At 35.0% G+C, this 23,425-nt stretch overlaps 5 protein-coding genes and 1 pseudogene across 9 annotated transcripts; 3 read left to right on the top strand and 3 right to left on the bottom strand.

The window, feature by feature from the left end:
- Positions 1-456: 456 nt before the first annotated feature.
- On the bottom strand, positions 457-7,115 carry Rala (Ras-like protein A). 4 transcript variants are annotated; one of them, XM_071722937.1, is made up of 6 exons: positions 6,995-7,115; positions 5,099-5,218; positions 4,445-4,653; positions 4,136-4,310; positions 3,410-3,526; positions 457-2,281 (listed from the first exon to the last, which is right to left on the bottom strand). In XM_071722937.1, the coding sequence occupies exons 2-5, from the start codon at positions 5,201-5,203 to the stop codon at positions 3,410-3,412; spliced, it is 606 nt and encodes a 201-aa protein (XP_071579038.1). In that variant the 5' UTR covers positions 5,204-5,218; positions 6,995-7,115; the 3' UTR covers positions 457-2,281. The 4 variants fall into 4 exon arrangements, with proteins under 4 accessions (XP_071579038.1, XP_071579039.1, XP_071579040.1 ...); XM_071722938.1 differs by lacking the exon at positions 6,995-7,115 and adding an exon at positions 6,363-6,934; XM_071722939.1 differs by lacking the exon at positions 3,410-3,526.
- A 3,180-nt stretch (positions 7,116-10,295) lies between these two features.
- Positions 10,296-11,185, top strand: LOC139783757 (uncharacterized). Its single transcript, XM_071722909.1, has 3 exons — positions 10,296-10,435; positions 10,514-10,657; positions 11,008-11,185. Exons 2-3 carry the CDS (start codon positions 10,559-10,561, stop codon positions 11,113-11,115), a joined length of 207 nt encoding a protein of 68 aa, XP_071579010.1. The 5' UTR covers positions 10,296-10,435; positions 10,514-10,558; the 3' UTR covers positions 11,116-11,185.
- A 30-nt stretch (positions 11,186-11,215) lies between these two features.
- On the top strand, positions 11,216-11,563 carry LOC139783754 (peptidyl-tRNA hydrolase 2, mitochondrial). The gene has a single exon (XM_071722904.1). It carries the CDS (start codon positions 11,216-11,218, stop codon positions 11,561-11,563), a length of 348 nt encoding a protein of 115 aa, XP_071579005.1.
- Positions 11,564-11,979: 416 nt separating this feature from the next.
- On the bottom strand, positions 11,980-16,862 carry LOC139783755 (integral membrane protein GPR180). Of its 2 annotated transcripts, XM_071722906.1 has the most exons (6): positions 16,665-16,862; positions 15,873-16,586; positions 14,984-15,491; positions 14,579-14,716; positions 14,232-14,487; positions 11,980-14,163 (listed from the first exon to the last, which is right to left on the bottom strand). In XM_071722906.1, exons 2-6 carry the CDS (start codon positions 16,253-16,255, stop codon positions 13,973-13,975), a joined length of 1,476 nt encoding a protein of 491 aa, XP_071579007.1. In that variant the 5' UTR covers positions 16,256-16,586; positions 16,665-16,862; the 3' UTR covers positions 11,980-13,972. The 2 variants fall into 2 exon arrangements, with proteins under 2 accessions (XP_071579007.1, XP_071579006.1); XM_071722905.1 differs by lacking the exon at positions 16,665-16,862 and having other exon boundaries at positions 15,873-16,657.
- A 633-nt stretch (positions 16,863-17,495) lies between these two features.
- LOC139783756 (histone H3) lies at positions 17,496-18,455 on the bottom strand. The gene has a single exon (XM_071722908.1). It carries the CDS (start codon positions 18,418-18,420, stop codon positions 18,010-18,012), a length of 411 nt encoding a protein of 136 aa, XP_071579009.1. The 5' UTR covers positions 18,421-18,455; the 3' UTR covers positions 17,496-18,009.
- A 920-nt stretch (positions 18,456-19,375) lies between these two features.
- Positions 19,376-22,429, top strand: LOC139783758 (short/branched chain specific acyl-CoA dehydrogenase, mitochondrial pseudogene; annotated as a pseudogene).
- The last annotated feature ends 996 nt before the right edge of the window (positions 22,430-23,425 follow it).

Genomic DNA, 23,425 nt, shown 5'->3' with positions numbered 1-23,425 from the left:
GGAAAATTATTACGTTTAAATCCAATTTCCTTAATAGCATTTTAATAGCTGCAATGAAGTAATCAATTTTGACAAAAACTATTTTATGATATAAACATTTATTTTCCATAGATTTTCATTTTCCAATAGATAAAATATTGATAATATAAACTAATGAATTAACTTTTATCGTACATAAAAATAAAGTTTTTATCAATCTTTTAGTTACATATGTATTTGTTGTTTGCCAATATTAATATAAGTGGTTCACTTAAATCATTTCATCATTAAATTATGAAAAGAAATCACTTAAAAATCACTATTTATTATCAAAATGATATAAAAGATATTTAATGTATTGTGCATTTTAATGTTAGGATTTAAATGTATCCTCTACTTGGAATTGGTTAATAACAAAATCGTTTGGATATAAGTGAATGGATAAATAACAGAGTTCAATAATGAATCACATTGATATTACATAAAAAGGCATTTAATTTATGACAAAATAGCAGATTAAACATAGAATTGCAAAGATAGATATAGTGGTGTAGATAATGTGTAGTATATATATCTGAATATCTGAATCTAAATGCTGTCATAAAACTCCTCTAAAGAATCTTAAAGTTTGATTGACCTCGTTACATTAACAGTGAACACTTAAAAGGCACAATCAATGTCAACAGTACAAAAGTATCAAAATTAAATAGACAGATATTTTACTTTTCTTTCATAAAAAAACTACTATTACATACGCATTTTGTGAACTTTAATGATCATTCTGTAATACAATTCTCAAGTCACTTTTCTCTTCGGTCAAAGCTGTATTAAAATTGATTATTTTATATATCTGCATAAATGCACCTCATAGAGGTAGAAGTTTTTAAACAAGTGACTTAATTAATTATACAATCAGTCTCTAATTACACAGTCCACCATGTTGAACATAAAAATTTATTTTATTTTTACATCATGGCTTGATATTTCAGATGTGCGAGTAACGGCGAGTAGTGTTAAATGCTACTGCAAAATAAGTCACTGATCATTTTTTACTACAAAAAGTTTGAGATAATAAATCAATCTTTTTTCATTAAAATCTTCTATCTTGGTTTTATGCTGTGACTTATGCTAGGATTTATACTTAAAACCAAAATTTTTATTTTGTTTGCACGCAAAATGCGATTTTTTTGCGTAACAAAATCTGATATATAACATGTACAACAAAGAGAAATAATTATTACTGTGTATTACAACTGTTATAAAATTCACTCACACGTTCGAGATATCAAACTGTTATACTATAAAATGCTGTGATAAAAATAACTATATAAAATAAAACATAGCAATATATTAAAACTATGTAAAACATATATATGTATATATAAACAAATTGCTTACAAATTACAAGTTTTCGTTACTTTACAGTGTTATGACTACTTTGGTATATCTGAACTTTATTCATCATATCAATATTCAAAATATGCAAAAGAACATTGAATCTTATTCGTACATTTCTATAATTTTTGGTCATTTTTAAAGAGTGCTGAAAGCATTCATTAAAGGTTATAAATAAATAATGCAAAAGGCAACTAAGAATGCAATTATTTTATTTCAACATGAATGTAATTACATTATTTGCACAATCGGAAAAACAAAACAAATAATCTTTATAAAATATGTATCGTTGACGTTTTCAGTCTCCTCAAACGTATTAACACAATTTATGTTTCAGCACTCTAAAGACAAGTAATTTTGCAAGTAATCTTGCATGCATTTTCATAATTTTGTGCTATTATAAATATTATAAATTTTGATTAACTCAAATTGTATATGAATATTTTACATATTACATACATGAATATATTACATAATAACATAAACTAGAGAGAGTAATATATAAAATGTATTGCTATTAAAATTTTTTTTAATAATTTCATAGAAAACAGGTATAATATGTGACGGAATATACATCAGTTAATATTTAATATATATAAATATATTAGAATAAATTGTGTATATATATATATATATATATATATATATATATATTGTAGTAAACAGCGAAAATTAAAAGCGTCAATTCACTGTAAAGTGTCAGAAAACTTTCATTTTTATATAAATACAGTTCTCTTACGCTTAGCTTTCAATTATAGGAGTGAACCTTCCATAACATAAGCTACACATTGTTTTATGTTTGTTATAGCAAGATGCAGCACTTTGTTTCCTTATTACGTTCACTCCCATCTCCTTGGTTTTCCTGTGCCTTACGAGCAGCTATTGCTCTCATTAAATCAAAGAACACCTGCAACGTGGAGTAAATATGTTTTTATTATTTATTCCACTGTGTATAAACTAATTTTTTAAACTTGTATATTTATTAAAAATTAAAATATTACTATTAATTAATTAAACATTAATATTAGAAAAGAAAGAATGAAAATAATCAATATAATATTACTATATTAAATTAATATGCAAATAATATTATTTATAAAAGTTTGTTTATCATATAAAGTAATCCTTATCTTCTCCTGTTAAAACATTTTTTGTTTTATTCATAACATTAGGTTCATTCATATTTCTTTATTTCCAATATTTCATTGAAGTACACTGGCGGACGATTCGTTTCCTGAGGTAAGGAGGGAACATATAGGTGCCATTGGTATATTCCTATGTTCCCTCCTTACCTCTGGAAACGAATCGTTGTATCCAGTATATGAATTATATTTATAAAACCTGTTATTTTAAAAACTGTAAAAATATTAAAAATATAAGTTATGCAATCAAACTAAGAGAATATAATTTATGTAATCAAAAGAGAATATTTTTTTATTGCAAGCCACAGTACCTAATATGTTTCAATTAGGAGTAAAATATTTAATGTTTTTCTCTTTTTTTATAACTACTGATTATTTATAATACAAAAAATATAACTAACTTGTATGATATGTAACACAGAACATTGACACGTTTATTTAAAAAAAAAAGATAAAAAGAAAAAAGCATACATGCTTTGCATAAGCTGTGATAAGCTTTACAGATAAGTGTATCGTTTTATATTTATTTGGCAAATATTTATAAACTCATTAAATGAATAAAATTTAAATATCTCAAATATCAATAAATGTAAAGCATAATTAAAATATAGATATGCAATAAAAATTTTAAAATATCTTTCTTTCAAATAATTAACATCTATTAATATTTTCTAAAAGATGATCATGTAATACTATTTTAACTATATATCTTCATTGTATATCTGCGATCACTATTGAGTATCAGAAATTGCATTAGTGAAATACACTCTATTGACATTCCCTATATATTTCACACTGATATAAACTAAAATTGCCAAGACAGAAAATGCACAGTTCTATCATCTTCTCAAAACATAAAATAAAATATGGTGCAAGAAAAAAAAACAGCAAACCTATAGAATAATGCACTTCTTTTTCTTCCTCTTGGTACGGTCTTTACCTCGACCATTGCTTGCTGACTTATCTTCAATTTTGCGTGACCTTATTTCACGCATCAAGTCGAAAAATACCTGCAAATGTGCAATGGATGCTGTCTCAAAGCTTTAAGGCATATAAAATGTGCGTTACAAAATAAACGTTATATCTTTCATATTTTTAAGAGAAGAAAACGAGAATTGTGCGCATATATAAGCAATAGCACAATACATGGTGATATAACAATATATATATAAATGGACATAGACTACAGAATTAAGCTTATTTAAAAATGCATATTTCGTGCAATCCATTCATTATGCGTCACATTACATTGAGGGTGAAAGTAAAAGCAACAAGAAATATATGTGAATACATCTACTATTTTCAATAATTTAACTACATTGGTATATATGTATATATGTTTGATGAATAGTGTTCTGCAGTGAAACATCTAATTTATATTACTACTAATAAATAAAGCCTAATAACAAAAAAGATCCCACAAATTCCTCATTTCACTAAAAACAAAATAGAGAAAAACTTAGAATGAAAAAGTAATATCAGTTACATTTTTTAATTAAGATAATATTAATATAAGAAAAAAAATTATATATATATAAACTATTTATATATTTATTATAATTTTATATATGGCTTGTTAATAAAAATTAAATAAAAATTATACATAATCAGCATTTTACCTTGTCTACATTTTCTTTTGTTTTAGCGCTTGTTTCCACATAAGGAACACCCCATGCTTGGGATCTTGCTTGAGCTTCGGCTAGACTAACCTTCCTTTTTTCTTGCAAATCACTTTTATTTCCCACTAATAAAAATGGAATGTTCTCATCATTTTTTACCCTGAGAATTTGTTCTCTATAGAAAAGAAAACAGTTTTTTTCTATTCATATGGAATGATCAATAATATATTATGAAATTGTTATTTATTAAAATGTTTCAGTAACTTTGCGTCGCAAAAGAATGCTTGATTTTTATCAAACTTTACTGACCTAAATTCCTGTGTAGCTTGGAAGCTATCATCTTCTGTTATCGAAAATACACAGAGAAATCCTTCCCCACTACGAAAGTAATTGTCTCGAATCGCTGCATAATCCTCTTGTCCTGCAGTATCCAAGATATCTATTTGTACCTCTTCTCCGTCTAATACAACTTTTTTTCTGTAGGAATCCGCTTTTGTAGGTTCATAATCTTCAACAAACTGATTTTAACATCATGATTAAATTTATGAGAAATCAATATCTTTCTAATGTAATAAGACTTAAAAATAAAACTGTCCTAAAGTACAGTGACTCACAAAACTGATCAAATCATATCACTGCTTATTACAAATTTCTTTTAAAAATTCATAAACAAAGATATCTGTAGCATAATCATAGATATTTGTTTGCTCATATGTTATATTTATATTGAAAGTCGTTTTCGTCGATTACCTTTTTTAAATTTAATTAATTATAGATAATTGTTGTGTAGTACATTTAATCAGTTTCGTGAGTCACTGTATGATGTTTATCAGAAGAGTAGGTAAACAGAAATTTAAAGGATAAAAATTACATATTTTTTGCTGAGTTAACAAAAATAAGTAAGAGCGCTATTTATAATCAAAATCTTTTTTTATTTTTAAATTATGTTGTTTTTTATTTTACCTCGTCGTACATGAATTGTAACGTTAGAGCAGACTTTCCAACACCTCCACTTCCAACCATTATGACCTTATGCATTGCTTGAGTGGCTCCTGGCTTCCTCGACATTTTTGAGATAATTACCTTCAATTAAGATAAAGTGGTCACTAAATGCCAGCTATATCTTAAAAGTGTACAGTGATAGAATTTTGCGTCTGCAATATTTAGGACTTTCCAAACATAGATGTACTTGTAACATTATTTATTCACATTATTTGCATTATTTTTATAAATCTTTTTTCAGGGATCAATATATATATCTGTACCTTAGTACCTCTGATCCTATCTCCAGTTTTTGTCAAAATGGAGATGATACTTTCTCCAGTATACGAGGAGCTATAAATTGTATAATGATAAAAGGTCTTATGTCCATTATTACTAGTTCCTAAGATACAATGTTTAGAAAAAGTCATATTAAGAATTTTCATAGTGCCTTAATTTTGATCAGGTACAGCCTGTCATTGGCAGTTGTACTATTAAATGTCAGTTAAATTTTACTTTATTAAAAACTCAATAAATCAAGTTGCTACTTTCATTTTATATCTAAAGAAATACACCCTTTCCTTATTTAAAACTTCAAACCCTGTTTTCTCTAAATTCATAATAATGGAGATATGATTCCTTATATCTAAGGTACATATATCTATATTATATATTCCCATTATATGATAACAATAAGTGAATAACAGGAAAAAAAGTTATAACCGTACAACGCGCATATACATCTTCTGCACCTCTTCAAAATAGAAGTCTTTCTGATAGTTATCTTAATTAAAGCGGAGCAGAAATAACAATGGCAGGATGTGAGAATTATGTTGTCAGTGTGAGAAATCTAAGACTAGGATAAAGAAGGAATATAGTTTTATGTGTGTCTCTCAGTACTTAATAATATATTTTCTATACCACACAATATATGGCATATTCTCTATATTTAAAACAGACAATTTAGAATATTAGAATATTGTTAAAAATAGGAAACTTCTAGCATTTGTCTATATCTTGTCAATGTTCATCAATGAATAAATCATTCCAAATATATTATATTCTGTTCCTATAGCACAAAACAATAACAAGACATCAACACACATGTGACACAAATCAAAATAAGGAATTTAATGACAGTTTTTAATATTACAGCAAATAATGTTGCACAGAAAAACATAATATTTCAGATACGCTGTTGTCAAAGTGGCGGTGTCAAACCAGAAAAAAAGAACAGGAAACTTACTAATCAAATTAAATCGTACAACACCCACTGCTCAACATACATGTCATCTACTATTCGAGATTCGTCGAGATTCGATTTTCGCCCATGTGAAAGAGGAGATCGAACGGGAAATAGAAGAGACACGTGAGAAACGAAAGGAGACGCACTTCGTGGACGTGCGCGACGTACGCTCTCGCACTGTGGCCGCGCTTTAATTCGCTCGCTTCCTTTCTTATCTCAGCCGCGCTCCGATACACGAGCTCCGATACACGGAGCAAACGTTTATAAATAATTTGCGACGAGACACGTAAGGGAAATCACGGCGGATCGCTTCGCCTCGCCTCGCCTCGCCTCGCCGCGCCGCGCCGCGCCCGAGTCTCCGTCCCCGTCCCGTCGTGATTATCGAGCGGCACCGGCCTCGGGGCAAGACACCGCGGAGGTTGTCGCGGAGCGTAACATGAGTAACCGAGTAAGGCGGTGCCGCGCTACCGGAGGGACGGACGAGCGGATACCGCGAAAGCCGGACGGTCGTTCCGCGTCGGGAATACGTCGCGGCGATGTTTCGCGCGAAGCGAAATTGAAGCCAAGCCGCGCCGGGCCGCGCTCGTGCGTGTCGCGCGATAACGAAAGAATGCTGCCCTCCCGATAAATACCTCTGAAATGTTCGCGCAAATTCGGGAGTGCCTCTGGCTCCGTGGACGTTCCGTGGATTCTTTCGCGGCCGTGTACAACACACACGCGTTGCGTTGGTTTACTTTCACGCAATTGGATAGTTGCGACGGTTAAGCACCGGTGGCGCCACGATCGCCGCTGATTTTCTCGTGAGCGCGAAGTGCGGGAAAAAGTAGATAGTCGGCAATAGTCACGTCCGAGTCAAATAATAGGTAGCATTATTATTAACATATTATTACTGATATGTTCATTAGTCGAGCGGCACTTTTTGAATGTAGACTAGTGTAGATGAGCGCTCCATTTCTAGGGACGCATAATGGAATAATACAGAGCATATGAGATAATGCAAAAAAAAAATACAATTAAATGACGATTGCAATTTCTGGCACAAGTATGTAACCTAATATTCTAATTATTAAATATTTGTAGACATTCTTTTCTTATTTTTATCTGTATAAATGATTTTTATAAAAGAAACTTAATTTATTATTTCAATCTGCATATTTTATAAAAATATGAATCTAATAATTATTACATTTTTATAAATTTGAAGATTGAGATAATAAATTAAGTTTAGGCTCGTATTTTTAAAACAAAGTAAAAAGTTGTGGGACAGTAAACGAGCAAAATAGAATATTATCGCATAAAAAACATGATTTATTATCCTACAGATTTGACGGAATGTTTCGAACTGCACATAGTCTTCTTCATGTCAATAAATAATATAATAGCAAAGGAATTACACATTGAATAAATGTAATATAATAAACAATAATGTAATAAACAATGTACTTGAAAAAATATTCTTAAGGACGTTCTCCGGTCCTTATACTAGAGAAAATCGATTTTCTTAGGATTTTCTTGAAACTGTGAATATACGTTAATTTAGGTGTGCTTTATGCGTGGTATAAATTTCAGTACCTCTTCCGGTATAAAAAATAAAGATACTGAGCCTCAAAGTTTCAACTTTTACTAATGAAAAGGTTTTCCAGGCCAAACGGTAAGAGATACGAGGTTGGCCAAGAGGACCAAAGTTGCTCCTCTCGTCGAGTTCTATGAGGAAAAAATGCCAAAACTAAAAAAAATTAAAATTAATTTTTTTTTTGAAACTTTGAGGCTCAGTATCTTTATTTTTTATACCGGAAGAGGTACTGAAATTTATACCACGCATAAAGCACACCTAAATTAACGTATATTCACAGTTTCAAGAAAATCCTAAGAAAATCGATTTTCTCTAGTATAAGGACCGGAGAACGTCCTTAAGATATTTCATTTACAATTTCAAAATGTGCATTAATTCTATGTAGTGTTTTCTTCATTATTTATGTTTGCAATATTTTACTTAAACATATATAATTAACATATACTTTACTTAAACATATAACATAACATATTTTTTTGTATTATACAGATTTTATATTCGCACTCGAACTTACACAAGGTTACGAAAAATTAATAAAGAAATCGTGCATAAATAATATTCTTAAAAAAAAGCAAAAAAATTTATAAATTAAGCAATTAAGGAAAATGTAGGAATATATAAAATAAAATAACATGTTCTTAAAAAATGCTTTCCTTTATTTATATAATTGTTTTAATATATCACTCCTCTACACTCTTACACTTCTTTTGTATTATAAATTAGACATCACTATAACTTATTTAGAACGGTATTCACGGTATTCAAGTCCAATCTTAAATTTTAAATTATAGAAAGGTTCACCTGAAGACGCTGCAAGGGCTATTTTATTACTACTAGACAATTTAGACATCACAAACGCGCGCGCTATTTAGCTTTAACATTATACTATTACTATTATACTATTAACCCTTGATACATAAAACTATCAAAATATACGACAGATGCTCACGAAGTCAGAGCAATGAGAGAACCAATCAGTATCGCGGAAAAATGTTAACAATAAAATCTCTTACACGGCTTTTTTTAGCAGTGGATGGATAGCATCTTATAATAAACTTAAGACGATTTTAAATATATAAGATCGTGTCAGGGATATTGTTCTTGCAGTTTGTAATACAAGTAATAATCATTTCTGTATACTTCCTCATTAATAATGTTTTTTCAATTCCTTATTCCGTATTTAATCTTCCTTTTTACTATTAAGTATTAGAAATTGTTCTTTTATTATCAGTTTATTATGTATTACATATTATTAATTTATGAATTTATGTATTAAATTTACAAATTTTTTAATTTTGTTTGCGTACATTTTTGTCACGGACCTGACTAATAGCGTTTTTTCTTGGCTGCACTATCGCCCACTAGTGCAACACTAGTGCAATATTGTTGCACTAGTGTTGCACTAGTGTTGCACTAGTGGGCGGTAGTGCAGCCAAGAAAAAACGCTATAAAGCCTTGTGTACACGATACTAGAAATCGGTCCGAGTTTCGGTTTAAGCCAATGAAACTGCTGCTTTTCTGTAAGAGCTGCAAGTTGATTGGCTTAAATCGAAACTCGGACCGATTTCTAGTATCGTGTACACAAGGCTTAAGCGCTGCAAGTTGATTGGCTTAAGCCTTGTGTACACGATACTAGAAATCGGTCCAAGTTTCGGTTTAAGCCAATGAAACTGCTGCTTTTCTGTAAGAGCTGCAAGTTGATTGGCTTAAACCGAAACTCGGACCGATTTCTAGTATCGTGTACACAAGGCTTTAGCCAATGAAACTGCTGCTTTTCTGTAAGAGCTGCAAGTTGATTGGCTTAAACCGAAACTCGGACCGATTTCTAGTATCGTGTACACAAGGCTTTAAACCAAAACTCGGACCGATTTCTAGTATCGTGTACACAAGGCTTAAGGGTGCATCCCCATGGAGAAAGAAATAGAGGAACGGAATTAAAACGGAATTCCTTTGATTGGCTAATATCCCATTTTGAGAGCCCCCACCTGGAGATTAGCCAATCAGAGCAATTCCGTTTTGGTTCCGTTCCGCTATTTCTCTCTCCATGGGAAAGCAGTTTTAGGCCCCCTGTTTTCGAATCGTGAATGATCGTGATCCGACAATTGGTTCGCCCTGGCCGTTTTTGGAGCAGTACTGCTTGAAGGCCATTACATAGGAAGAAGAAGAAGAAGAAGTGAATGGGTGTGTTTAGAGCTGCGGTCCACTTGATGCTACAAATGCTTCGAAGCATTCCTCTTCTCCTTTCTTTCAATAAAGAAAGAAGGAGAAGAAGAACGCTTCAAAGCATTTGTAGCGTCAAGTGGACCACAGCCTTGGTAAGACACCGCTACTGTAGCGCTACACGAATGCGTACATACCAGCCATTGGCTGTTCATGGTAGCGCTACCATGAACAGCCAATGGCTGGTACGCATTCGTGTAGCGCTACAGTAGCGGTGTCTTACCTAAACGCACCCAATGATCGTGAATCCGGCACGGATAAAAATAACATAACCTGCAATGTAATAACCTCCGTATGCGTATATTTCGTTGAAATTTTTCAGTGCAATTTTATGATTTAATGAGAATAATTATTTCAGCGGTAGAATTCAAGTTTCTTTTCATCTGAGTACCGGTATCGTAATATGATATCGTCGAATACCGATGCTGAGAAAGAAATTGAAGATCCTGTCGAGCGGATGCTGAAGAAAACCGGTTGCATAGAATTGCACTACCAAGTTCAAGTACGTATATTTTCAATTGGTTAACAATGATTACGTTTACACGGCCTGATTTACGCCGAAGTTATAACAGCGATATTATAAGTACTGACGTTTACACGGCATTTAACGTCAGTAGGTATAACGTCGATGTTATAACTTCGGCGTAAATCGGGCCGTGTAAATAACGTAGTATATATCGATTAATTTTAATTAAAGCTTAATTGATTATAATTTTAAAAGAATAATAAAAAACTAAGTTAACTTTACAAGTTAAACAAGTTGTAAGTCAATTGATTGTTGTAAAATAAATGGTGTCTGAATTATATTAGCGTTTCTAATTTTATCTAATTAATAATTGATTATATTTTCAGGAATGCATAGCCGAGCATCAAGATTGGAGAAAGTGTCAGAATGAAGTGAAAAAGTTTAAAGAGTGCATGGCTAAGCATACAGAGCAACAAAGATCAAGACGTCAGTAATAATTATTCGTTTGTAACAGATTGTAAAAAAAAGATGTGGTTGATAAGTAAATATATCAGATCCTTCTTATCTCCTGCTTGGAATGGAGAGAAATGTAAAATGGTTCTAGTGGTTCGGTCAGATTTAAGTATGGGCAAAGGTAAGACTGCTGCGCAGTGTGCTCACGCTGCTCTAGAATGCTGTCGTCAGATAATCAATAACGAAAAGAGAAAGCCAATGTTTGACTATTGGTTACGAATTGGACAACCTAAAGTTGTTGTTCAAATATCAAGCGAAGAGAAACTATTAACCTTAGCAGATAAAGCTCAACGCGCTGGTTTAACTACCGCCATAATAAAGGATGCTGGTAGAACTCAGTTGCAGCCTGGTACAGTTACAGTCGTTGGTATAGGACCTGGCTCCAATGAAGTTATCGATAGCCTTACATCAAGATTAAGATTATTATAATTATATGTATTGTATATAAATTTATATGACTTAAAAGTAATATTTGTTATTAAAAAAATCACGTTTTTTTTAATATCAAAATATATCAGTCAATTCAGGACAAACAATTCCATAACAATATTTAATTAAAAATAACATCATGAAAGGAGTTATTATAATTTTCTAATAAAGTTTTAGGAAAAAATTTGTCTTTGTATAAAATGAAAATTTCAAAATTATTAAAATAGTTCTATCCTTTTAAGACGTAATACAAGTTCCTTAAATACTATATAGCACTATATAGTATATATAATGTATAGAGAGAATATACAAAATAAAATTGATTTTTAACTGAAATTAAATTGCATTTCTTAATTAAATGTTACTCTTGTTACTGAAGAGATCTATAAATGGTAGATGTACAAAAAAATTTCAGCTTAAGTATATAAAACAATTATTATTATCAAGTTGTATGATACATTATCTATTCTGGCAAAAAGATTAATTAAATATTTTTCCTCCATGGCTGGATCGTAATGACGTGATATAACAATTTTATTATACTAAAATATTTGCTATAATACTACTTCCCTCATTTATCTACAAAAAGCATCTCAAAACATGTTTGAAGACACGCATACTTTTGGAAATAAATTATATACATATATATTAGACATACTAAATTCACAGAATAATTTGTATAACATGTCTAAATGTGCTCTTCAAAAAAAAGTATGCTTAAAATTCTAAATATAACTCGACATAGATAATAACCACAAAGAAATAAAAAATAAATTATATTAAATTGCTTTCACTTTATATATATAGTGTGAATGTTAGAAATATAAATTTATCATAAAAATTTTACCGATCCCATAACATGTACATATATGCTGAGCATTAAAATATTCTCAAGAGAATATATACACACAATCATATCATAAGTTATTACAAGTTTGAGCAATAATAGTATGACAGGAAAACACGTTTACAGCTAGCGTAAACTCGCATATCAGATCGTGTTTCAATCTTCGTATATAAAGTATATTTATTTAACAATGTGCAACTAACATGTAAACTTACTTGAATAAAATCGGAAGAATGTTATATTGGTGCTCTTTCACTTTCTGTGTTTGTGTATGTGATCATTATTTATAATATATGTTGCCTATCTAATAACAAACTGATGACAATTTAAGATTATATACTTTAAAAAATTATATCTTTTTATAAAATTAAGAACAAGAATAGATATAAAAATATTCTTCTGCAAAACATATCAAAAATACTATTTTTTTTTAAATCATAGCTTCTTTGCCCAATTTGCAAATATTCCCTTAGCGGCACTGTTAAAAGAGCTATCAATTAATGTATTCTTTTAACTTTGAACACTGTGTACTTTTCTCTACTCAACACTTTCAATTTCTTTAAAATTCGATTAAAATCAACATTAAAAAAAAGTTTTGTTTCTTTTTTTATCGCTAATTGCTCAAAAGCTATTGGCGTCTTGATATGAATTGATTAAAGAATCTACAGTTAAAAGAATGTCTGGTAATTTTGGAACATTATATTTCTTGCTATAAGACTGCTATTAATAAATCAGTCACATACGCAACTTTTAAACCACTCAGCTTGAAACAAATTGTGTGTTACGAAAGTTATATGTAAGTATTTTATTTCCACCATTCTTATTCAAGCGCACATTGTAATATTCTTGGTATGGAATAGACATGGAATAATTACAAGATGTAATGGCGAATTAAACGATAGCATCAAAAAAGTATACTTTGTTCTGAGATTTTCTTTACATTTACAATTGAGGTTTTAAGAATCTTTTCTTTTTATAAAACCAAGATGTATAAAATGATTAGAAGTAAGCAAAAATTAATATTATTTTAAATTCAAGATGTATGAATATGATATAAGTAAATAAAGTGGCAGTTTGGAAAATAAATTTTAGAAATTGTATATTATTTTGTATATATAATTAAATTTTTATCCTAGCGCATAATCATACGAGTAATCGTCTAAATTAGTCATGTGTAAGAATGCACCAATATTATTAAGATGCATATCGTTCTTCGAATGGATAAATATTTAATACCTTAACTTTGTGGATATAAAATTACTGATAATTAATAGTGTTAATTATGAATCTATACATCAAATCGAAAATTATATTTGTTCATGTAGCATACTCATATCATACTCATTTACTTCCATTATAACGTCTATTGATTTCATATCACATGACCAAATTTGACAATTGATATATCTCTCTAATTATAGGATGTGCACAATATTTCAGTTCAGTAGCACATATTAGAGTATTATTCATTCTATTAGATTGACCATTTGGCAAATGTACATCACATCACTTGTAATTAAAAATGTCATCAATTCAATATTATTACTTCCAATGGACGAGTATTAAGTAATTATTTTACCGAGTTCTGGCGGCTCTACATAATTATTTAATACATGCGGCGCTTCGTTGAATTCATCGAGTTCATCACCATTATCCGCACCTTGCGCGAGTAAAAAATATTGTTCACTTCTGGTGGGCCATAATAAATGAGCCATTACACAATAAGCGAAACAGTCTGCCGAGTATGTTATACCTATAAATTAGTGAAATGCGAAATACAGGTAAAAAATTAATTTCAACATTTTTACAAACTTCACTTACCTAACAACAGCTTAAACCTCCATAGTGCGCTTATTTGAAGCGCTATAAGTGCTATAATGGGTAAATATATGAACCAAACTAATGACGATGCACCAAAGTGAAGGAGAAAGTTCAATTTTTGAGTATTATGCTCGTATGTCATGGTGTTTCGAAGTTCATATAGAAACCATACCATTATGGCACTTCGGAATAACAATATAAACCATCCTGGCCAAGTTTGATATTCATCTATGTCTTCGATAATGTCAACTTCTGTCTGAAAATAAATTGTAGGACGTTAGTAAAATAATTTACGCTTGCTGCAAACTGACGCGTGTGCAATTAATAGAGAAAGTATACATAGTTACCATATTCCACACATATAATAAGATGTGTACAACTCCGTAACAAAACCATATAGCAAACACCAGTGGCTTCCATGTTAATTCCATTCTTGTTACTGCCCATCCTTTGGCAAGTAGGAGCAATAATAACATAAAGGACGTCTAGAAATGTATAAAAATAATTTAATATCAAAATTGTGTGCTGATAACACCAAACAGTCGCAACCTAACGTTTAAGTTTCTAAATGGATAGTAATCATAAAGCCACATATTTTGGAAACATTAAGAATAAATGAATTATGTTTTCTAACAAACTTAAAAGGATTAAAAGATATGGCAATATTATATAGAGAATGTGTTAGATTGCTTGAATTTAATATTTACAGATTAATAAAGCGTCTAATATTTACGAAAATATGTTTTCCTTACCCGTGACAGGATATCAAAAATATCACCTGCAACTTCTAATTGCTCGTATCCTACTCCGTCTAGTGCAAATTTCAACACGTGTATCAAGATTAAGCATACTGCCACGAATTCTAATAATAAACTAGCAGTGAACAATCTTGTTACAGGATGCTTTTGCAATCTCACTGCATACAACTGCAGCGGTACCAGGATGATGTAACACACGAAAAACAGCAAGTACAGTTCGATGGTATTCTGTCTGTCGTACGAGAATTGATAAGTCAAGCTGTTTAGGCCACTGACGTTCGGATTGCCGTTCACCAGCCAGATGTCGTACTCCAACTCGTCGTGCCTGCTATAATACTCCCACTGGCAGGTCGTCTTGTTCCTGTAGCACGCCACCAAGCTCATGTACCAAAATCGTGGCTGCCAGAAGTCCTGTATAACGTACGTAAACTGATGTCCCTTCACGATATTCCACACCGAGTCCTCGTCCGGGCATAACTTGTCGCGAGGACACGGGACTCGCCTTCAAAGTACAAAGTTAACGTCAGTTGGGACCTGAGCAAGATGACTGACTTATAATTTTGAGGCAATGTTTTATGCTTTAAACCTTTGTTTTTAGTAAGGGCCCGAACAGAATGGCTGACTTATAATTTCAAGACAATATTTTATGCTTTAAATCTTTGTTTTTAGTAACACACAATACTGTCTTATGTCTCAAGTCTTAAACTTGGGTACGAAATGTCGACATTTCTAAGATTTGAGACAAAGGCCAGTACTGGTGCGTTACTAAAGACAATGGCTTAAAGCATAAAACATTGTCTTAAAGTTATAAGTCAGCTATTCTGCTCAGGCCCTTATGAAATATCGGGTGGTGCGCAAAGGCAAAGGCAAAGGTAAGAAATACCTCAAGAAGTCCTGGCCCTCCTCGTTGCAGTCCGGATCGTAGGAGCTCTTCTTCAGCGTGTTGAACATGTAGGCGCACGCGGCGCTCTTGTCCGCGAGCGTCCGATTACCGTAGTACTCGAGGAAGTGGCCGCGGTCGAGTATCGCCAGGGTGATCGGCACGTCGAATTCCGTCCGCGCGGTCACGTTGCCGAATATGTATCCGTACGAGTCCTTCTGCCGGTGGCGGTCGGTCTTCTGGAAGCCGAACTTGACGAGGAACCGGAAGAACTCGCGCGTGTCGAACGTGCCGGTGATGTGCGTGGAGCGCGCGTACTCCGGGCGCAGCGACAGGCAGAGCAGCGCGGCGCAGAGGACGCGCACCAGCCGCCGACCGGCGGTCATTTTTCAGGGCGCGCGGACGCGCAGCCGATCCGCCGATCCGCCGATCCTCCCGTCGTAGATACGCGATCGTACTCGCGGCCCGCGTCCGTCAGGAGCCGTCGGCCACCCTCAGCATCTTCCGCCGCGAGATCCCACGCAGCTGTTGCCGCACGGCACGCGACGCAGACGTTTCCCCGCGCCACTCATCGAGACGCGACGACACTGGCACTGGCACTCCCCCGGGGGCATCTCCGTTCCGACATTATTGTCGTCGTCGTCGTTGTCGAGTCGTCGCCGCTGGCGATATACGCCGTATGAGCCGTATCCACGAGAGATAACCGTCGGTTCGGACCTGGACGCGGAAAGAGAGAGGAAGGGAGTAGTTGATGACACACGCCGTATGTACTCTCCCTCGACACTTTGAACTCGCCTTTTCCTATCGATTTTCCCCACCCAAACAGACCGTCCGCTCTGAAGAGAAACTGCCGCTTCCCGACATCGTCCGGTTGAAACTTTCCTTGGCGCGCGTTACTTATTTATTATTTTTGCGGTTACGCAGGAAAACTGGAAAACAAACAGAAGGTTTTTGTTCCGGAGCTCATGCGAATTCGAGCTACTTCGACACGAGAATCTGTTTTTCTCCCCGGAGACTCGGTAGCTTTTGCCAACAGCTAAAAATACAGTAAATACAAAAATACGACGACGCTGAAGGACGCGACGAGCATGAATTCACCGCGTGTGATATTTGATCTAAATAAATTGCGAATCGCTAATTTACTGTTGTACTTAATATTAATAAGAATGACCGAAGCATAGCGTTGTCTACTAGCTCTCTTATTCCATGTTTGTAACATAACCAAAATCGTTGTGCAACATTACAAACAGTATCCATTTTTACGCAAGAATGCAAATACATTGCTCCCGAAATAAGGATGATTTCATATTTGGACTTCTTATCGATATTCCACTTGTTGTTAATTTACAAATGTATTAAAGCCGCTTCGAAATGTTCGTTCGCGCCATCTTGTGGCGAGACGCTGTCGTAGACGTCGTAAGTGTCGGCAGTTTTAGCGCGCTTTGTAGTCAACACCAGCGAGTAGTCCCGCATAGCCTGACAATCGTCTCCTACATTTATGCAATAAATAGAAATAATGAAAAATAAATGCACGCGCACCTATTTCTCATTATTTCTCAAAAAGTAGAAAGATGATGAGCTATATCCCTTGTTCTTACCGCGTGGTACGCTTTCTTGCAGAGACGCCATTACATGACCGAGCCATGCAACGCAAAAGCGCGCCAAAATTATACGTTACTTCCATAAAAGCGCGCCAACTTGAGGCGTCGTTCCGCCTGGCGTTCACAACGTCCTTAGAATCATTTCATTTACATCCTTATTGTTTAGCAAATGTTGAAGGATGAATGACGCTAACGAGCATCGTGAGTACCCAGTGAAACTTCTCGTGTAAAATAGGCCTGTTTATTTTAGCTCAATTTGTACAGTTCGTCTTCTTTTTTTCTCTCCGAGTCCAATGTGAAAAAAAAAAGAGAAAAGATGAACTGTGCAAGAAGTTCAGCTAAAACTAAACTTACAGGTCTGATGCAAAAATGTATCCCGTGTATACGAGCTTACAGAATCCACGAATGAATAAAAGGATTATTCGAAACTACTTTCAAGTCTTAATAAATTAAAAATATACAAAATTGCAAACACGCAAGATATTCTTTCGTAAGAGAATTTTTGGCCCTGAAAAGGGCCGATTTTGAATAGAAGCAGTTTAGGCACGTTCCCCACGAATTCTGCGGGCCAATTGGATGTCCTTGGGCATGATGGTGACCCTCTTGGCGTGAATCGCGCAAAGGTTGGTGTCCTCGAACAGGCCGACGAGGTAGGCCTCGCTCGCCTCCTGCAGAGCCATAACGGCCGAGCTCTGGAAGCGGAGATCGGTCTTGAAGTCCTGAGCGATTTCACGAACCAGCCGCTGGAACGGGAGCTTGCGGATCAGAAGCTCGGTGCTCTTCTGGTAGCGACGGATCTCACGAAGAGCGACGGTTCCAGGACGATAACGATGCGGCTTCTTGACGCCACCGGTTGCGGGCGCGCTTTTACGGGCTGCCTTCGTCGCCAACTGCTTACGCGGAGCCTTGCCTCCGGTAGACTTGCGAGCGGTCTGCTTGGTTCTTGCCATCTCGAACGAATTCAAATGCTGTCCGTACGATACGATGATCTATAGCGGTATGGTCGTTCTGCCCCAAATGCCGCGTTTATATAGCGTAGCCGGCCCCGCACGCGAGACGCTGATTGGCTAGCGCGACGGCGGTGGGGATACGGGTGGTGGGGATACGAGCGGCGGAGGACTGGACGGCGGTGGTGGGGGTACGTAGCGACAGAGCTGCGCCGCTGCAGGGCTGCGTTCGGAAACTTCACTCGGGTGCACACCAGCGTCGTTTTGTCCTTGTTCAATTTTTAGTAAGTAACAAAGATAGAACGATGCTGGTGTGCACCCGGACCTGAGTGAAATTTCCGAACGCAGCCCAGAGCGGATCGTGGCACCGATGAGGTGGGACTCCCCCCCCCCCCCCCGATCCCCCTCCCATCCCGCCACTTGATGCGGGACATGCCGTACATGCGCCACATGCCGCTATGCAGGCGTAGAATAGAATATCAGGAATTGAAAACTTACTTACCGAACTGCCAAAAGTCGTTAGAATGAGATTCGTGCGACTTCGGAGAGCGAAGCCGTATTATGGAATTTTTCACAATGAATTCCAATGAATGATCGCAGAACTGTTTAGTTATTTCCTAGATTTCTATTGTGTTTTCTAGAAAAAAACGGAATAATTCCGATCGGAATTGTTTAGGTATTTCCTAGATTTCCATTGTGTTTTCTAGAGGAAACTGAACAATTCCGATCAAAGTCCATTCCGAAAAGTTTCATAACAGGTGTTCTGTTTCCTTCGTCCCTTTCACATGATTCGGCCGGCTTTCTTTCTATCCAGGGGAATGTATTCAAGAGATTTCATTGAAATCCACAAAAAAAAATTGATGCTTTTTAGATGCTGCTTGTTTACGACTGCTTACGTCTATGACTCTTATGCAAATAGACGAAGTGGGGAGACACTGCTTCTAAGATTTCAGTGTGAGTCAAAACTCAGTTCTTCGATAACGTTGAGACGAATCGGGATTTCAATTCTCGACAATTTTCCAATTGTTTTACTTGTATTCAACCACAAAAGCAGATTCTCTACGAACACAATTTCTCAAGAAATATTACGAAGGAACTTTGCCCCGCGGTATCGCTTGATTATACTTTGATATTTTTATCGATTGATATGCCGTTTCTTTACGGTCAGTTTGCTATTTTCAGTTAATAATGCCATGTCACACGTTAATGATAATGAACGCGTGATGTTGATAGTGACGTTAGTCTACAGCGAGTACACGAATCGTGTGTACACAAATCACCGATCTGTGCACAGTAGATCACAGTTTAGTGCAGATAAATACATTATTGCGCTTCGCTGATTAGATTCCTACGAATATCCGGTATATAGGTACCTGCTTTTCTCATTTCTCGAGGAATACGTGCCAATTATGTATTCGTCTACACTCTTCACGTCCGTTTTACGCCGCGCGCAGCAGAAGCTGACCGCAACGCGACAGTTATATTTACATACGTCGCGTCTTCATCACTGTACAGCTCCGCTGACCCAACTTACGGACGACGAGCTCATGACGAAGGAGATGGTCGCTAAATTGGCCAAGCAAGAGATCGCGCCGCTCGTACGTAAGATGGAGAAGGAAGGAAGAATAAACGATGACGTGTTTCGGAAGCTCTTTGAGAACGGTCTGATGGGTATCGAAATACCGACGGAATACGGCGGAACGGGAAGCAACTTCATGTGCACGATCCTGGCCGTCGAGGAGCTCGCCAAGGTCGACTCGGCGGTGACCGTGCCCGTCGACATCCAGAACACCTTGACAAATTCGTTGATCCTCAAGCTCGGGTCCGAGGAGCAGAAGCGCAAGTACCTGCCCAGACTGGCCCGGGATTGTGTGAGCAGCTTCTGCCTGACGGAATCCGGCTCGGGCTCGGATGCCTTCGCCCTGAAGACCGTGGCGAGGAAGGAGGGCGACGCGTACGTGGTCAACGGCACGAAGATGTGGATATCGAATTCGGACGTGGCGCGGATCTTCGTGCTTTTCGCCAACGCGGACCCGGCCGCCGGCCATCGCGGCATCACGACCTTCCTCGTGGACCGCGACACGCCCGGTCTGACGGTGGACAGACCCGAGGACAAGATGGGCATCCGAGCGTCGGGCACTTGCGTGGTGCGCTTCGACAACGTCCGGATACCGGAGGGCAATCTGCTGGGCGAGTTCGGGCACGGGTACAAGTACGCGGCTGGGTTTCTGAACGAGGGTAGAATCGGCATCGGCGCGCAGATGATCGGCATCGCGCAGGGATGCTTGGACGCGACCGTACCGTACACGTTGGAGAGAAAACAATTCGGGAAAGATATTTTCTCCTTTCAGAGCCTGCAGCATCAGATAGCTCAGGCGGCGACGGAATTGGAATGCGCCAGATTGCTCGTTTACAACGCGGCGAGATTGGTGGAGGCTAAGAGGGACGTTATGAAGGAGGCGGCTATGGCGAAGCTTTTCGCGTCCGAGACAGCGTGTCGTATCACCGCCAAGTGCATAGATTTTATGGGCGGCGTTGGCTTCACGACTGATTTTCCTCAAGAGAAATATTACAGGGACGTAAAAATCGGTACCATTTACGAGGGTACAAGCAATATGCAATTGTCGACGATCGCGAAATGTATTCGAAAGCAATATTCTTAAATGGCAACAAACGCAATTGCTCCTAAAATTACGATTTATTAGGTGTATTTATTAGGTGTATCATCTTTTCTATGCTTTTCAGAATCTAACATGTATATATAATAATTAAAACATATATATATATATACATAATTAAAAATATATTTTCATACTTTTATAAATTAAGTAAGCAAGAAATAAGATTGAAACATTTTTATATATTTTTTTAATATAATTATTATTTAAATAATCTTTAATATATTATATGTATACGTGTATGTATGTGCGCGTGCAAGTTACTGAACATTTTTCTTCAAACTAAGCAATAGATTAAATATCCAATATAACATAATAAGTTGAAAAGAGATAATAAAAAATCTAGCAATATAGAGGAAATATTTTATTAATAGTACTTATAGTACGTTATATTTTTATAAATATTGAGAAAAGCCGAAGAATATGTATAATAACCTTCGTATTGTTTATTTATTTTGAACCCATTACAAAATTTACTAATATCTAATTTAAAATAAAATTATTTTTTATTTCCTCAATATTTCTTGACTTTATTTCTATATTTTATTTCTAAATTTTGGATTTTTTGGAAATCTCTCTTTCTTTCTCTCTCTCCCCTTCTCTCTTCTCTCTTTTCTCTCTTTCTCACTCATTCACTCCCCCTCTCTGCCCCTCTTTTTCTCTCTCTAAGCCGATAAATAATCAGCGCGTAGTTTGTTGAGTGGAAAAACTATATAAATTTACACACAAAAATATTATTAAACTACAAAAGTACAAAGATCCAACCCGACCAAAGATGGTACTTCTCTACTTACTTGTGAGAAAATTATGTATAATAATTTCATGTGACATTTATTAAATTATGTAGATATATATATTGAAACTTAAGTTCGATTATAAATGACCATAAATTGACTTTAAATTATGACAGTAAAGGAGAGAAGTATTGTTATTATTATATAACACATATAATCTATATACGTAGTTATATAGTTTACAGTTTCTCTCTCTATGCAAAAGCTAATACTTTGAGAAATATTGAGGATTGCCTACATAATATATATAACGACACATTTTCGATTACTTACTTTATTACAAAATTAATTTGTCATGAATTATTTTACTAATTATTGTTTTTATGAATTAATTTTATCACATTTTGTAAATCAATATAAATTAGAACGTGCGTTAAAAATCGCATCGTGCTATGTAATTACATAAATGTAATATTAATTTTGTTCGTGTATCAATATATCAATACGCAGTTACTTGAACTGTAACAATACCTGAATTCACTAGTCGAAAGAACTGTCTGCAAAGAACTATTAATAGAAAATATATCTTTTTGTACACAATCCGGTTTTTTATTCTCCTCCTGCTCCTAGATACCCCAAATATATCTAACGTAAATGTTGAACTATAATCTTATCTACATCAATATTACATGTACATTTTATATACTATTAACTATAGTACGGAATATATGGCGCTATGTCAATACTTGATTTTATTTAGTTTTAACATCAGTTTATGAATTATGAAACAATACTCCAACAGATATTCTAGAAAAATCTAACAAGTCGGAATTAAGAAGAATGGTACGAATACAATGAGGAATTCATTATACTTTTATGCGTGGAAACATTTTTTTTTACATCATTAAATATGTAAATTTGCTTTTGGACGATCTATTCATAATTTCATTTGCAAAATCCATCCCACAGATGTAAACAGTTAAAAATTTTATTATATTTTTATAATTACTATATCATCCTGTCGGTACAAGTGTTCCACACGTGTACGCAAGATGATATTAAATCTTCTGCGCGTTAGCGAATATTACGAGCAAACGTATTTGGAGAAATCATCTTTTTTATTAATAATAAAATTTCAATATTTTCAATAACTTCAATATGTTACTGCCGCTATTGACGCTACTAATTTGCACTAACAGTAAATTAACAAAGCCTGTTACATGTGACCGTACCGACACGATAAAAAGGCGAGTTACTCCGGAATTTAGGATTATCGTATTTTAAAAGCGCGTTAAATTGAATTTTTATTATCATCTTGTTAACAAACATTGTCATTGAGAGAAAAAACCGATTAACCAGGATACATTATTGAATCGATTTTTTTCTACTTCTCGTGATAGAAAGCGTCACGTGGCTGTGGGATAAAGTACGCGGTAACCGTTCGTCAGCCTGGCAAACGAGTATCCGGGGATTAATTTTCTGGAAGATTCATACGGCACGTTTGCCGTAAATTTCTTAGACGGACGATGATGAAAATGAAAAAAATCGTGGGATCCATCGATTTGCATTATATACCATTAAGCCAAGAAGCAACAA

Source organism: Temnothorax nylanderi, unplaced genomic scaffold, assembly GCF_030848795.1.
Source record: "Temnothorax nylanderi isolate EJ_2023f unplaced genomic scaffold, tnyl_v1.0 TNYL_tig0538_pilon, whole genome shotgun sequence".
Taxonomy (NCBI): Eukaryota; Metazoa; Arthropoda; class Insecta; order Hymenoptera; family Formicidae; genus Temnothorax; species Temnothorax nylanderi.
This window is presented reverse-complemented; position numbering and strand designations above follow the sequence as displayed.